General features: G+C 44.7%; 1 protein-coding gene across 1 annotated transcript in view; it reads right to left on the reverse strand.

Moving 5' to 3' along the window:
- The window catches only part of MYRFL (myelin regulatory factor like), an 86997-nt gene that overhangs the window by 21158 nt on the left and 48740 nt on the right, over positions 1 to 17099 (reverse strand). Inside the window, 3 exon segments of the mRNA XM_045829341.1 lie at positions 13772 to 13851; positions 13854 to 13877; positions 14655 to 14763. Of these exon segments, the coding sequence (XP_045685297.1) occupies positions 13772 to 13851; positions 13854 to 13877; positions 14655 to 14763 (213 nt within the window).

A 17099-nucleotide genomic window follows, 5' to 3' on the forward strand; every position in this document is an offset into this window, starting at 1 on the left:
AGAAATGGGGAAAAGCAGAGAAACAAACATACCACCACAGAAAACCACCAGTTCCCAAAGGAAGACAACAAACGAAGAAAAGAACAAGAGAAACACAAAACAGCCAGAAAACAATATGACGGTGTTATTAAACCCTTACCTATTAATAATTGTCCTACACAAAAATGGATTAAATTCTCTAATCAAAAGGCAGAGAGTGTACGAATGGATTTAAAAAAGAGAACAGGATCCTAATCTTCGCTGCCTACCAGAAACTCAGGTCAGCTTCAGGGCACACGCAGGCTCCGGTGAAAGGATGGGAAGAGATTCTAACAGAAACCGGAGGGAGCACGGGTGGCTATACTTATATCAGATAACATGGGATCTAAGTCAAAAACCCTAACGAGAGGCAAGGAAGGTCATTACAGAATGATATAGGGGTCTTCAATTTGCCCAGAGGTATTACAGTCGTAAATACATGTGCGCCCAGATTCCGTCTGAGATGAATGAGCTCTGGAAATCTGATTGCAGCAAGGTGACAGACAACAGGTAGCCACGCTTCTTATAGACCTGATAATGCTAAGAGAGTTGGAGGGAAGCAGGATTTTGCCACCCCAAAATGTCTCATTGGCATGAGGATTATTTTAGGCTGATTATCTTTAAGAAACAAAAGACTGAGGAAGAGCTTCTCACCTCCCCTTAAATGCCTAAAATAATTTAGATAGAGGGCCTGTTTCAGGAAGATGAGCTATCACCAGAGGTTACCAGGAGATCCAGGTGTGGTCCAGGAGGGGGGTGGGAGGTGGAAGGGGCTGGGAGAGTGAGGAAAGGGGTGGTGAACTCAGCAAGGCCTGCCTGTTCAAAGTCCTCTCTGTGTCTCATTGTTTCCTCTCGGCATAGCAAACATCTGTTTACCAAACATTTGTTTTTTCATCTTCATGTAAACCGCCTCCCTCCCCTTGGAAGTCCCAGACTCCTACCCCTTTCTCTTTGGCTCTGGATGGCAGATAAGCCTCAACTGGCTGATTGTCTCTGGACCCTCATATTCTTCTGGAGCAAAGTCATGCACAAAATTAAGCCTGGGTTTTTCTCCTCTTATCTGTCCCACATCGATGTGATCCTTAAACCAGACAGGACAGTCAACAAGGATAGAGGAGAAACTTTTCCTCCCCAACAGAGTAAATCTTAAATGTTCTCACCACACATACACAGAAGGTATTTATGTGAGGCAATGGATGTGTTGACTAACCTCACTGCAGTCATCACTTTGCAATATACATGCATGTCCAGTAATCATGTTGTATAACTCAAACAGTGTTATATGTCAATTATTCTCAATTCTTTTGTGAGAGAGGACCCTTTATGTAAGTAAAATAAGGTTGGACGTGAATTGATAACTGCGGAATCTGAGTGAAGTATATACCTGGGTTTCATCACTATTGTCTCTATTTTGTATGTTTGAAATTTTTCATTAAAAATGTTAAAAATAAATCACAAAACAAAACCAAACAAAAATCTCCTGACCAAAGTTCTTCTAAAAGTTCTAATTCTAGTACACAGTTTCTTTTACTTCTCTATTTGTTTTAATAACTGTACGGCAGAGATCGTGAAGATAAGAATAGCATTCTATGATTCTAAATCAAAGTAAATGTCACTGGACTTTATGCCGTAATTGTAACTGCAGCATTTAGTGGACCAGGTGGTCAGCTGACGTCCACCCAGGAGTGCAGATCAGGCTCCCAGCCGTCCCCTCTGGCCCCTCCCCAACCTGCTCCCTGACAGGCTGTTGGTCCACCAGCATGCTGTCAGTTCAGGGGCCTCCGTCTCCTGAATCCACCCACTTCTCTGTGCCCTCACTGGCACTCACCATACCTACTATATATATCTTTGTCTTTATTGGCAAGTGGCTTCTTTAAAAAAAATGTTTCCTTGACACATTGCGTGTGATTTGCCCCAACCAAACAGACCATGGAGGAAGATGCTCAAGTCCTCTCTAAACCACAGTGTGTTCTTTGCAGTGCCTCCCCAGCTGGGCTTTACCACGGCTTCATGAGACCAGAGCAGTGGCTGCCTTGTCCAGGCTTGTCATTAATAATAAAAAGCCTTCTCTGATCTCGCCAACTCAAATTTGCTGGCACCATACATCTTCCAGGTAGATCCAGTTGGCCAGAAAATAATTCACGTGCTGGTCTGTGCAAGAGGAAATAAAGGTGGAGAGGGAATTTACTCGGGCCTTCCTTATTATAATGAAGGCCCAACTTTAAGGATCCAATGGAAAAATACCAAAAAATAAATTTCTAGGACACGTTATGGGGATGACTCTTACTGAAACTACTCTGACATCTGTCCTCTATCACCATAATAAAGCCAGTACAGGGGAGGGCAAAAGTCAGCTTACAGTTGTGCATCTATGAAGCAGAGTTGGTTTTTATATTATTATTATTTATTTATTATTGTATTTTATTTGTATGACAACTGTAAGCCTGCTTTTGCCCACCCCTGTATAAATATGTTCAAAAATTCATCTAGAATTTTCCAAAAATGTCCTTTTCTCTGCAAGTGAATAGTCTTGATGAGTTCATTTTAACCACAAATGTGCACCTGGACACCTGAGGGACTTTCTCTAAATACACGCCCAGGTCCCACTTGGAGGCGTGTTTATACTCATTAGGAATGAGGTGGCCATAAGGCAGGGACACTTTGAAAAGCTTCCCCATCAGATGCCCACTGTTTGTTCAAAACTATTTTATAATTGAACCTAATTTAATTACTCAACTCTGTCTCGTTATGATTGACCATTTTACAGGGGACCCACTACCTCAGCAGAAATGTAACTTTACAGTTGGGACGCAGAAATGATTAACCGGCTTGCCGCCACAATTGCTCATGGGACTTGGGGTGTGGGCAGAAGTGGGAACTGCTTCAGGTCACACAGGAGTCTCCTCCCCACTGCAGACGTGCTCTGGGGTGCGGGCACACACACAGCATTAGCATGTATTCTGAAAGGACGTGCCGGGCAGTTTGGGGAGGGCACCAGCACCTGGAACAACAGGGAGGCAGGTGTGAAAGTGGAGCTGCTATCTCGCTCAGAGGGGCTCCTTATCTAAGCGTTGTCTTCACGCTCTGTGCTCTAATCATACTGAACCATTCACCCTTCACTGAACTCGCAGAGGCCTTTCCCCAACCACCTGTTCTCCCCTCTTCCCACCTTCCTTACGTTTAGTGTCCTGTTTACCTGCAGTATAAACACCCAGCAACCAGCCCCCACGTCGTGTCCACAGCCAGTTCTCCAGCACAGAGCAGTAACTCAGTACATGTTTGATGACCCAATGAATGAATGAATGTACTCACATTCTTACGATGGCAGTTCATGCTATGAGGCATTGAGAGGTCATAGCATTGTACTCTAGTAAGATTGAAGAGACTGGCAAAACTTCCAGTTTATTTTTGTTATCTCAGGTTTCTCTCTCTCAGAAAAATAATGCTAATGTCCAAATCCCCATGTTAGGAAATGCCCATGGAAATGCAGGTGAATTAAGCAAGGAACCACTGGAGTTTAGCATTCTCAGTGCAATGGGATAGTGGTTCAACTGTACCCAGCAAATGGATTTCTGCTCTGGTTAGGTCCTTTCCCCTTTGGGAGGAGATTGGCTCAGGAAAGAGATGAATGTCCCTCCAGGCCCCCTCATGCCCTAGGAACCCTGGGACTGCAGAACACAGTTTGCAAGCTCCTGGGTCCTTTGCAGGTCCGACAATAAATGGGCCCACAACACTGGGAAGCAGCCTCTTTGGGGGAACTATAACTTGTCCATTGAGCAAGAGTAACTAAGCCTGGTAGCAAAGAATGCTTGGAGAAGGTGAAAGAGGCTCTTTTTTTCCCAGTGAGCATCACAGACTTGAAAATCTCTCCTTGTGGCATCTGATGTTGCAGGGCCTGACATTTCATAATCAGATCATGGGAATAAAACAGCCTGTAACTGAGCATCAGGAAAACAACTGCCAAGGGAGAAACTGTCTTTAGCTGATGGGTGTGTCTGGCAATTGTTTGAGCTTTGGATAAACTCGGCTTTAGATCTTTCTCCAAGAGTTTATTTTATGGGTCATTCTCCAGGAGCTGACATGGATTTAAAAAAATAGAATCCCCAAACCAGAAAAGCAGGCTCCTGAGATAGTGTGGAAGCTCAGCCTTCCAGCTGAATTTCCATCAGATCCCTGGAGGAGAGGTTTGCCTCATGTGCATTTCTCTTGCAAAGAGGATAACATTTCTCTTGGGCTCATTTCCCTGCCTGTTGTGTTGTGACCTCTGCCCTACATGGGAAGAGCACAGCTTTATAAAACCACTTAAAATTATGGTTTGTTGTTGTCTTTTGTGTGCTTTAGAATCCTTGCTTAATTTTTAGTTATTTCTGTGTAGTGGAATTTTTTATGGAAGGGTTTGAGTCTTCTGACCGAGGCAAGTTGCCAATTGAACTAGCACATATCACAGTTTGTTGCAATTCTTTGAATTCTTGTCTTCCCCAGGTGAGGGATGAGCTTTTTTGGGGGCAGTCATTGTGTCTTGTGACTCCCCAGGGCCAACTAAATACCTGGCATGTGTAGCTTAATGTTCAACTAATGAACAGAATCAATAGCTCTTTATCAGACACCTATTTTGCACTCATCACTTTCCTAGGTGCACAGATAAAACAATTAGATAAGGCAGAAAGGATCTCTGCCTTCATAGAGTGTATTTTCTAGTGGGGGAAACTGGTCAAATACAAGTAAATCACAAGTAAATAATACAGTTTTAAGTTGCAATTAGCACTAGGAAGGACGCCAACAAGGCATTAAAGTATAAAATAATTACCACTATCTTAAGCCATTGTTATAGCTTTGGTCTCACTGGTTTTATTTTTGAGAGCACTGGGAAAGAGTAAAGTAGCCTCCAGTGGAAAGTTAGAGCCTCATCCTGTGGAAGACCAATAACCCAATGTAAAACTGGGCCAAACAATTCACAGAAGGAGCAATCTAAATAGCTACCATAAGAAAGCAATGCACAACTTTGTTACTAGTCAAAGAGAGGCAAATTCAAACAAGATATCACTTTACCCCAGTCAGATTGCAAAATTTAGAAAGTGTGGTAATGTCAGGTGTTGGACATGCAGAGAAGCAGTAAGTCTCATGCATTGCTGTTACGAGTTAGAACTGACTGACCACCTGGCAGACTTTCACGAACTTAAGGCTCTGAGCATCCTGTACCCCACTCCCAGTGTGTGTTCCAGAGGAATACTTCCATAGATTCAAAAGGGGGCCTGCAGAGTTTGTGGTCACCCAAGCTGGGGGATCCACAGTTGAGAAGGAAAAGTTAAAGGCATGGGCCAAGGAATTCCATGCATCAGACTAGGAGCAGATGTTCATAACTAAAACACAGTCAAAAACAACACTAGCAATATTCCCGAAAGCCTGGACATCCAAGGATATATAGGAAACACACTGGAGTGGCTGTCATTGCTGTGGAGGGTGGGATGGAATAGGACATGAAGGTAAAAAAGAGGAAATGCAATAAAATAAAAGAGCAGTAAAATAAGGACTGTAGTATATCAACTCTAAAGTTCCAACACTAAAGACAAATCCCCAGGGGGAACAAATGAAAGGAATCTTGAGAGACACCACTTTTGCAGAAAATTTCTTTACTCTTTAGCTCTCTGCTCAGTCTAAGTAGCTTGACGGCACAGTGGAGGGCTGACCAGCTGACATGAAGTTCAGTAGTCCGGGCGCTTTGCAGGTGAAGTCCAAGTCCAAGCAAGCTCTACCTGCTTACTGGGAGGAAGAGACTTTGAGCTAGGTATCAGGCTTTATAGTTAACAGTAATTGAGCATTGGTCACAAAGGGACTGAATTATACTTAAGACTTTACTTCTTTAAAAAATACTTGCAAATATTCTCTTCAAACACTTTGGCATAAATTCAGCTAGTCTAAGTTCCACTTAGGTAAATCAAGTGTGAAATTCCAGCTTCTGTATCACAGGCCTATCTGATTGTCAAAGCAGTGCCACCCCCTGCTGGCATGATACTTCAATTGCAGTTTTAGGTGTCTGGAACCATGACTTCTTTCCCCTACATTGTGTTATAAAAATTTTCAAGCATACAGAAATGTTTAAAAAGTTGTAAGGACTCATCATATATGCACCACTTAAACTCCACAGTTACTATACTGATCTGCTTTTTTAAACTCACCTCTCTCCATCCATCCATCCATCCATCCATCCATTCACTGGTCTTCTTTAAATGCATTTTAAAAATGAACAATAACTTTTTTAAAGAAGACATGACTATGAAAAGAAATTTTCCAAGAAAGCAATAAATGGCCTATTTCTCTCAAGAATTTTTCCCAGAAGACAAGAGAATTCTCTCCCTGCTTTCGGCATAAGGAGTTCCTAGGAGAGAAGATGATCTAAAAGCAGGTAGTCCGTTGTTAAAACATCCAGGGTCGGTTGAAACAACTTATGAACTCGGAAGAACTCATTGAGCTCGGAGTCAAATCAATCACGTGAGTGCAACGGGGAGCGTGCACCCACAGCACACTTATCGTCACAACCAGGGAGTCGGTTCTCCTTCCTCCCGAGATGAGAAAAGAATGGATTTCTAAACAGCTGCTGAGAAGGACATTTGAAAGCCCCACTTAGATTCTGGGCTGGCTTTTTGAACATAAATTAATATCATTTTTAATAATGCAGTGTTTCTCTATTTAAATATGAAAAATACATCGATCTAGAGAGATCTGAGGTGGTGGCATCTCTGAGTGGTAGGCAGAAAAATTTATTAATAGTTAACCATTTATTAGGTTCTGCTATGTTGTAGACCTAAAAGTCATTGTCCTAAGAAAACTTGCATTAGCAAAAAACATTTATAAGAACAATTGCTTCAGGGGGAGGGGGACAAAGTGATCAAAATAGAATGAAACTCACCATAATGAAGTTATTTTTACTGTTGAAATGTAAAGAATAAAATAATGTGTTCTGTATAACTATAAAAGTGACCTTATAGTCCCCAAAACTTGCTGATCCAAGTTTTTGACAGTTTCATCTGATGCTGAAATTCATGCTCTTAACCACTATGGACCTAAGACTATCACTAATTTTTCAGTCATCAAAATCAACACTGTTTTGTTAACGGTCACTTTCCTCCCATCTCATCCACCTCCTCCCCATTTGCTCGCTGATCTGCTCTGCTCACCTGACTTTTCCATACTGTGCTGCCCCATACCCTCCTCCTGCCTCTTCCCAATCCTCTCACTCTTCACAGGCCCTCTCCCTCCTCCACAGCCCTCACTGGAAGCACTTGGTGTCCTCTTTGCTTCTCATTCCAAGTGAACTCAGAAAGCCTGCCAAGCCAGGCAGGTGACAGGGAGCAGAGAGGGGGCACACAAAGCCCCCTAGGGGAGCCACCCCTTGGCACCGTGTCACCAGATCTGACATTTCCAGGAAATTGAAAATCTAAAATTTGTTTGAGGACCTCCTAATTTTGGGAGGTAGGCAATAAATTTGAAAGTTTTTAAGTACCATGGGTCAGGGGGTGGGGGCAGCAGGGTGTTGGTCACAGGCTCCCAATCTATGACCTGCATCCATAACCTCTCTTCTTTATGTTTTTCTTTATTTTTTGTTTGTTTTTGCAGTGGAGAAATATTGGCTATTTTATTATGAATGGTGCCATCCAAGATAATGGGGAGCTAGTACTCAAGAGCCCAAATTCCCTAATGGCAGGGTACAGATTATATAGGGCAAAGAGTCACAGGACATCGTGGGTTAGATGTTCGGGGCCACGCTGGGAGCTGTGTGGTCGGAGATTGGGTAAGGGTGATGAATCATTTCTTCAGGTCTTGAAGACAGCTCTGCAGTCACCAGGGGATCACTCCACATAGGGCTCAGGAGCACACAGGTAGCTGGCCGAGTCAAAAATCAACTCCTTACTCCAAATGTGACACCTAGCAAGGGCAAGCAGTGCCAGCCAAGGTCCCCCTCCTAGGTCATTGAGGCAAGACAGCCCTGACAGCTTCTCAGGACTCATGACCCAGAGCAGGGCACCCAGCCAGGGCGCATCTGCTGCGGACACTGGCCTGGGCTACAGCGGCCGTCTGTTACAGGCACAGGGTCCATGTGCCAGTGTTCCAAAGGAAAGGCCAGTATTCAAGAGATCAGAGTGTGGAGCAAAGAAAGGTTTATCGACTGAGAAGGCCTAAGTTGGGAAGACGGGGTACGTTACGGCATTTGCCAACCTTTCCCTTCTTAATATTGTTATCCATGTCCGCAGCTTCCCTCGGCCCCACCTGCTCTCGAGTTCCACCCTCCCTGTCGTCACCTCTGGACGTTTTCATCTCACTGGTCAGCTGACATCGCACACTCAAAATTGATCCCTGTTTTCCCCTAGAGAACAGCTTCTCCTTCAGACTTCTTTATTTTACTAGAACCACTTTTCTTCCTTTCATTGACATTCACAAACTCAGGCACTAATATAAACACATTCTTATTAGAGACCCAGGAGGTGTCAGAATCTGTACTAAACAACACAGGATCGATGAAGCACCTTCTCTGACCTCCGGAAGCTCCTAGTCGGCTGGAGGAGAGAAGATGCATATTCAGAGGCCTTAGACATTGTAGAGACAGGATCAATCCAGGCATCACAGAATTCATTCATTCATTCGACCAATATTTATTGAATTCATACAATATTCTAAGCCCTGGAGTTAAAGACACACATCAAGTACTGAAGACATGGCTTTGAAAAGCAGAGGACATTTTTGGTCTCATACAACTAATTGGGGATACTGGCAAAGAACAAGCAGGCAAATAAACAAGGCAATTTCAGTTAGGGACAAAAGTTAGCAGTGTATCCTCTGCACAGAGGTGCAGCCCAAAGGGTGGATGGGTCTGCACTGGCCAGAGGGAGCATCTTTGTCTATTACTAAAAGCATACCCTACACCCTCACGGTGGTCCTGAAGCTTACAAAAAGCAAAGCTCTGTGATGTGGAGACTATTTAGCTAAGGTGGTCAGGGAAGGTGTTGGTGTTGAGATATAGCTGATGGGTCTTTCGGATGGAGAGCACATACCAAACCAGCTCAGAGGCAGAAACAAGCTGGCCAGTATGAGAGACAGGAAAAAAGGCTGGTGGGCCAGTGGCAAATAAATGAGCCGTGTCTGTGTGTGCAAACATCACAAATACATCACATTCTGAAGGGTCTCAGCTTGTACCAGGTAGAGGGGTGGGTGTGTGAGTGTCAGGAAATGAGCTAGGAAGACCAGACTCCGTCCAGATTGTGGAGGCTGGCAACAGTCTAGCCAAAGAAGAGCCACAAGTGAGAAAGGGAGATTGTATGGTCAGGGATCTGTTCTGTTTTGTTTTAAAGGAAGATCATTCTATTGGCAGCTGGCAGGCCAGTTAGATCATTATAAGAGGGATAAAATGGAAAGAATAAAGAGGATAAAGAAGGGAGATGATGAATAAAAGCTATGGCCAGAGTAAGAACAACAGTTCTCAGCATCGAATTGGATACTGTGGGTGAGGAAGAGGAAGGCTCGAGAGGCCTCCTGGGGTGCCCACCCTCCCTCAGTCACACCTTCAGCCCACAAGGTCAGCAGGGTGTTACGTCACTTGTCTCTCTGTCTCCCCACTTCCTTTCCATCCTCAAACCCCTAGTGTCCAGGTATCCCCTCTCCTTCCTCTGCACTGACATGATCGTTCAGTTGTGCACCCACAGTACCTCTCGCAATGCAGCATAGAGCATTGTTTCTTGTGTGCCTGTCTTACCTGTAAGGTACCTGAACACAGGAACCAGGCGTTATTTATCTCTGTGTGACTGAAACGACAAGTCCTGCCACTTTATGGCTGAAGAAAAATAGAATCAACAAGTAAAAAGTAGCTACATACTGAGTTATGGTAGAGTGGCTTATAACATGCAATCTTAAAACAATGCATACAGATTATTCAATGAATAATTACTCAGAAGATGAACCTCATCTTTATATAGGCTCAGTTATGAATTTGTTTAAGGCAGTTCTTACATTTATTGTGTACATTTTTCTTATACCAAGTATACTTAATAATAATGCTCAAGAAATGTAACCACCTGCTCCCCTATAATCACAGAAACAAATAAATAAACCTGCAGGTGAAGAGATGGGTGAACAAGCCAGAGAGCCCCCAGTGGCCTCATGCAGGGTTAGATGATGGTCCCTACTGCCCTGTGGCCCCCTGACCCCAGTGTCAGCCCTGAGCCCCTCCAGTCCACCATCCATCACTGAGCTTCCATCACTGCCTGGCTATTAGGAGAAGCACAGGACTCCAGATAAGAGAAGTTTATCTGGCGAGGTCACCTATCCTCTTAAGAAGAGAAAGACCCCTGGCCAGTGTGGTTCATTTGCTTGAACCGTCATCCTACAGCCGAAGAGTTGCAGGTTTGATCCCCGGTCTCGGTGCATAAAGAAAAGTTGTTTGTGCCAACATTGACTGACATGACTAATCTCCAACCTTGCTTGGTTGTGTGGACAGTCTTTAAAGATCCAGCCATTCCTTTACCTATCATGGTATAAAGTTGCAAAGTACACACAGAAGTGATACAGCAATCGTGCAGCACAGAGTTTGACATGTGCACTTCTAGTTTGCATTTTAGCTTCAGTGAAAGTTTCTTTATTAAAAAAAGAGACATTAGATGGAGGTGAAATGGCACAGAGCAGAAAGACTATCTTGTCCGATCTCCAGCAGCTGCTACAACATGATGCCCAGGAAGTCCTAGTGCCGTTCCTCACGCCCGGCATCCCTGGACGTGGCAATTAAAACCACCACGCTGCCCAGGGGAATGGGTGGGAGCCAGGAAAGCAAGAGGCTCTCTGTACCTCTTGCTTATTTTACGATTGACAAAGAACATAGGACAACAAAAGCCACGTTCCCTGTGTCCTTAATGAGACAGAATACAGGTGATATTTTGTGAATGTAAAGGAGGGCGGTTCCACAATGTTGAGGATTAAACCACAACTGAAGACCACCCTCAGAACACAGCCTGAGAAAGAAGAGAGTATGGAGATGGTGTCACGGATTCTGTAGATGAGTGTGGCCTTAGTGATGTCTCCGTAGGTCATATCATTCTAGAGGTTCTGTTACTTAGAGAATCGCAACTTTTCCACACTGGACTCCTGTTGGTTTTACTTATTTATACACTGACTGATGCCTTGGCATGATTCGCTCTTCAGGTGAGAAATGAACCTGGCTGCCTGGCTGCCCACTTTCCCAGGGCTCTGCACTTGCCTTCGCAAGGCTATGAACCCAAGTTCATTGTAGCCTCTCCTGGGGGAAGTGGGGTGTGGCCCTTGGAACTCCTGTTGCTAATAATCCAAACTGCCTCCATTCAACTCATCTGGGAATGGAAAGATACTGGGCTGGGGAGAGAACTACTTATTTTGCTGAACAACGAGAGTCATAAAGCCCTGGGCAGAGGTCACCCACACGAAAACACAGAAATCTGTTTCCTGAGCGTTCTAGGGGAGCCCCTACCTTAGCAGCCTAGTGACACACTCCGAAGGCTGTATCCTGAGACGGACAGCTGTGCCTACCCTCTATTCTCTCACCCAGGAAGCTTATGAAAATGTGGGAGACTGGGTGTGACTTTATTATACGAATACCTCTGAATATAGTTTATATTTTAAGTAAATATAAAATATTTAAGTAAATTATTTGAAAACTTCAGTACTTTATTATCAAAAATAAATTTCTCAAGTGAAGGGATAGCCCAGGTGTGAGAGAGAGAGGACAAAAAATTTCTTTTATCCAAGATGCGATCCTGGGAAGCTGGAGAAAGTAACCCATCCCCTGCCACTCGGCCTTGCAGCCCAGGCCGAGCAGGCTGTCCACATCCCCTCAGTGTTTGCTGTCAATGAACTTGCAGAATTTGCAGCTAGAAGGGCCTAACGTGGAAATGCAGCAGGACTGGTAAAATGGGCATCACCAGGAGGCTAGTTAGCAATGCAGGCCTTAGGTCTCACCCCGTTCTCACTGAATAAGAATCTGCATTTTAATAAGATCTCCCACTGGTTCTTACATACTTGGAAACTGAATTGACAAATTACAAATTTGTCTTGCTCAAACATCTCTCTGATTACTATAAAATCCCCATGTCAATCAGCCTTCCCTCCCAGCATCAAATATAAGAATGCAATGTAAAGCAAATCGGCAGCAGAGTGAAATCGCGAAGCTCACAAAGATGTGGGACTTCACAGAATTAATGGGTGTGATTTTGGAAAACTACTCAAATCACACAGAAGTTGTTAGGCGGGGAGGAGATGGCAGCTGAGACACCTGGATGAGCAAAGAGGAGCTAATCCATGAGGGTGGTGACATTCCTTCAAAAGAGAATATATAAACATCAAAGAATGGCCTTGGCTGGCATAGCTCAGTGGATTGAGCACGGGCTGCAAACCAAAGCATCGCAGGTTCGATTCCCAGTCAGGGCACATGCCTAGGTTGTGGGCCAGGTCCCCAGTGGGGCCACGTGAGAGGCAACCACACATTGATGTTTCTCTCTCTTTCTCCCTCCCTTCATCTCTCTAAAAATAAATAAATAAAATCTTTAAAAACTTTTTTTTAATCAAAGAAGGAAGACAGGCCCTTGGGAAAAAATGATGAGGCTCATGAATATCTTTGTAAAAATGACCCACTTTGTGCTGTGAAAGTCAAACATACAATTTTGTTGAAAAACTGCTTAAAAATCAACATTTCAGTTGTAGGGTAAATGGAGGCAGCCTGGCTTCCCCACCCAGGTGTTGGGGTAACTAAGGGAAGCAGTGTTCCCCTAGCCTTGAAAAGGCCTGATGACTAGTGCTCTCAGAGCCTTGAGATTGGGTCAGATAAATGGTTCCCATAACAGGAAGTGGGCTCGCATGCACAGAATCGTGCTATGTTATGTAATCTTTTGGCTTGAGCCGGCTTTGTTTATCTCTAGCACTTAAGGAGGTAGGGGCTCCTCACTAGATTGACATGCAGTTTGCCACGTGCGTGGCCCGCCCACCCACGAATAAAGGCATGCCAAGCACCTCCGGCTCCGTGCACTTTCTCCCGTCTGCCCAAATCTGGAGTGGACCTGCCAGGCCTTGACAGGCTGCAACACCTCAGTCTTCCATCAACCTGAGGAGGAGCACATTGTTTTAATGAGTGTGTAAACCAGGGGTGCCAAACTTATTTTCACTGGGGGCCACATCAGCCTCGAGGTTGCCTTCAAAGGGCCAAATATAATTTTAGGACTGTATAAATGTAACTTACTCCTTAACTAGGGGCAAGGAGCTCAGCACTGCTGCCTGGTAGAAACAAGGTGCCGGGCCGGATAAAACAAGATGGAAGATTCAGCCTGAGGGCCTTGTGTTTGCCACCTGTGATATAAATGATATTATGTGAGATAAGTTACTTACATTTTAATTCCATCTTTCAGGACAAAGTCTAATCAAAGCTTCTTGTCGCTCTTTCTCACAATGTTCAGTGGTTGTCGTAAGGGCACTCCAGCTACAAAGACTTTCCCAAGGGTGCCCTCCGACCACCAGACCCGCTGAGCTCCAATGCTTACTGTGCATATTCCTTTTTCTTTTCCCCTTTAGGTCTACTTTATGGCGCCTGTAACCAGTGTGGGGTCAACGACACCAGCTTACTCCCCAGCTCGGCAAAGAATTCTTACTGTCCTTTTCCCTGGTTGGGTATCCCAGCACACTGTGATGTCACAGAAGGGGGTTCACACGGGGTGATAGCTCTACAGGCAGGTATGTATTCTGGGGTTACCTTATCGACCATGAGGAAGTTCTGTAGCGTCTCTCCGTTTTTGCAGGTGACATCACCCACTTCTCTCACGGCTCTGGGACCTCTCACACGTCCCGGGCAATCATTCCTAGACACAAAACACTCCCACAGGTCTGGTCAGAAAAAGACCTTTCCATGGAAAACCCTCCCAGGTCTACATCAGAAAGGAACACGGCAGCTACAGGCCACATGGCAAGTCCTTGCAAAGGGATGCTTATCCCTTTTCAGCTTTTGCTTTGATCTACTGCATTTGAAGCAGAGAAGGAATTTTGAGCTGTGAACCACTATGGGATTAAAGTGGGAGTGCCGTTTACTTTTCCTTGAGACTGTGCAAATGTTGGAAGGGGAGAGTAAATACCTTAGCATTCCTGTACATAGAAACAAGGGTGGGGCATTAGCTTGGGTTTTTTTCCTTTCCTGCAGGAAGACTTTGCCCCCTAATCGGGTCCCCTTTCTTTAGGATTCCCAGATTGGTGTATAAACACCACTTTGGCCCTAATCTGGCCTAGGCCTGCCATTGTCCCTCTTCATCCCCGGACTAGCCAAAGGCGTACCTCGAACAGTGAGAGCTGCTACCTGCCCCTCGGCCCTATCCCATGAGCAACAAGACTCCAGTGAAAAGAAGCAATATATTCCCAGAACTCCACCAGTACCTTGGGATGCAGGAATGGGGATGGAGTGTTGAGGGAAATGGCAGTCATTTCTTTAAGCCTTCCTGCTCTAGTGATCATGGGTTTCACAGAGGACTAGTGAGACCAACAGAATGTTGTCCAGTGCCATAGCACACAACCTCCAGGTAAAGAATTCAGACTTAAAGTTTTAATAGGTGACAGTACAAAATTAAGTAGGGAACGTGTATGTGTACCTGTTTGATGGGCAGCATTTATGCCCATCGCAGACACGAACTCAGGTTTGTGGTCACATTCAATGACCCTCATTTGGGCTATTCTTCTCAGCTGTTCATTTGTGTCAACCTAATTGAATTAAAGAAGAGCAGATTTCACCCACTTAGATATTTGCAATTCAAACCAATGCCCACAGTGGCCCAGAGAGATTAGACACGTTGAAAATGGGATTGTCTTTCCCTGTTGCTCAAACTATTTTAAGGGAAATTATGTTTTGGCTTCTTAGAGAAGCCAAAGTTTCAGCTTTCATGTTAGTGCCATCTACCCACTGAGCCAGTTTCTATGTCTAAATTCCCAGACAGAAACTCCCTCGGTTACTGGTCTTGCCTTCTTTCCCTCCTCTGAGAGGTGAACCCTCCTTCTGAGAACTGAGGTTGCTCACTGGGGAGAAAAACAGTTGCTGAAGGATTGAGAAGTGTCGTTTCCACGTGAACACACAGTATAAAGACCAAACAAATGCAGGTCAGTCTTGTTTCTAGAAGTTGAAAATGCAATGTTTAGTTCAAGTAACTGGCTTTGAGGTATAGGCATACCCTATATCATTGAATTGCATTTGACCATTTTGCCACAGCAAATGTCTTCCCATGGCAGACTGCAAGTCCAGATTGCCCACCCGCTGGACCCTCAAGACCCAGACTTGCCCCTTGTGGGGGCGGCCTCTCCCAGACCGCCCTGTCAGTGACTGAGCTTCCTGAGCTCGCCGCTCTGGCAGGTTGTTCAAGGCGTTCCCGATTGTCACTGCAAATTCCTCAGAAAAAGTCCACTGGGTCCCAGCAAAATGATACCAACCAAGACCAATACAGTAAGTTTTTCCTAAAGCTAAATGTGTTTGATTCAAAGCCTTCCCTTTTGAGAGGTTTTAAAAAGCCAATTTATGGTATAACAAGACTGATTTTGTTTAAATGACCTTATTCAAGTAAAAAGTTGGCAGCCCTGTGTGAGTCCCCTAAATTTTCTTTTAGAACATAACGGTTATGAAACCAGTGGCTGTTAATATTACACTGCCTGGACATTCCTCTACATGTGAGAGCAACCGAAATGCCTTGTCACTGCTGCTGCTGCTGCTGCTGTTTTAAGAAAATCCCTGCCGTGACCCTCAACAACTCTGGACCCACTCTGTCAGGCGAGCAGGAAAGCTCCTCCAGCATCATTATGGGCTCTTGCCCTTCCCTAGTTTGGCTGATTGTGAAAGGTCGTGGCTTGGAATTTAACTGACTAAATGGACAAGCTTTACTTCAGGTATTTTTCAGGCAGTATCATTTGGGGTTCATTGTCATTTTAATACCTGCTCTTATCAAAAGCTTGGTTCAAGGCATGAACTCATTGTTTTATATGACTGACGTTTACCAATCGCCTTCAACACACCTCACACCACACCAAGTGCTGGGACTTCAGAAATGATTGCCTTTTCACCTGGAACTAATACAAACTAATATCAAATGTAAACTGTAATTGAAAAATAAAATTTAAAGAGTGGTGGCCTTTTCAATGTTTGTGGTCTACACAGGAAGGCAGACTCATCACGTACGAACTATATGACAACGTGATATGCAGGGTGATGATGGAATTAGGAAGAGAGAATCGTGGCTGCTCCAAGCAAGCATCTAAAATATTCTCGGGAGCAAAAAGGAGGAGGGCTTCCTCCAGATGGTGGAGCCCCGCCCAGATCTTGGCATACTTCAGTTCTCCAACATGTTCTGCTCCTTCCACTTTACCGCCTTTGTTCATGCCACTTCCTCTGCCTCAAAAGTAATCCCTTCCCACCGCCCCTTCCCCTCCCCCAATTTAAACATCCCTTCACCAGAGAAGCAGGTCTTAACTTCCAAGACTAGGAAGGGTCCCTCTACTTATGTGCTCATGGCGCCTGTTCCTGCCTTCACAACACTAATCACGTGGTCAGCAGACAGCTGGCCGTGTCACCTTGTTTTCCTTCTTTTTGATAGGCTATACTCCTGAGGGCGGGACATACGAAGCTGTGGTTTTCTGTTCCTCACTGAATTACCAGTTTCTAGGACAGTTCCTCCCAAGTAATGGGAGCTCAACTAATATTTGTTAAATAAGTTAATAACTTTAAGATAGGAGTTATTCGTGGAAAGATATGGGGAGGGCTGGGAAGGGCGAGACTAAGACAGGGATGCTGGGCAGGAAGAACACCATGAGCCAAGTCCCAAGGCAGCAAATCCCCTGAGTGACGTCTGCAGAATTTGACATTACTACACTATAAAGACAAGGTCAGCCCTTGATGTTGTAGTTCACTGGATTGAGCACGGGTTGCTCAAAGTGTTGCTGGTTCGATTCCCAGTCAGGGTGTATGCCTGGGTTGCAGGCCAGGTCCCCAGTAGGAGCCATGTGAGAGGCAAGCACACATTGATATTTCTCTCCCTCTCTCTCTCCCTCCCTTCCCT

Source organism: Phyllostomus hastatus, unplaced genomic scaffold (genome assembly GCF_019186645.2).
Source record: "Phyllostomus hastatus isolate PE091 unplaced genomic scaffold, TTU_PhHast_1.1 phas_scaffold_93, whole genome shotgun sequence".
Lineage (NCBI taxonomy): Eukaryota > Metazoa > Chordata > Mammalia > Chiroptera > Phyllostomidae > Phyllostomus > Phyllostomus hastatus.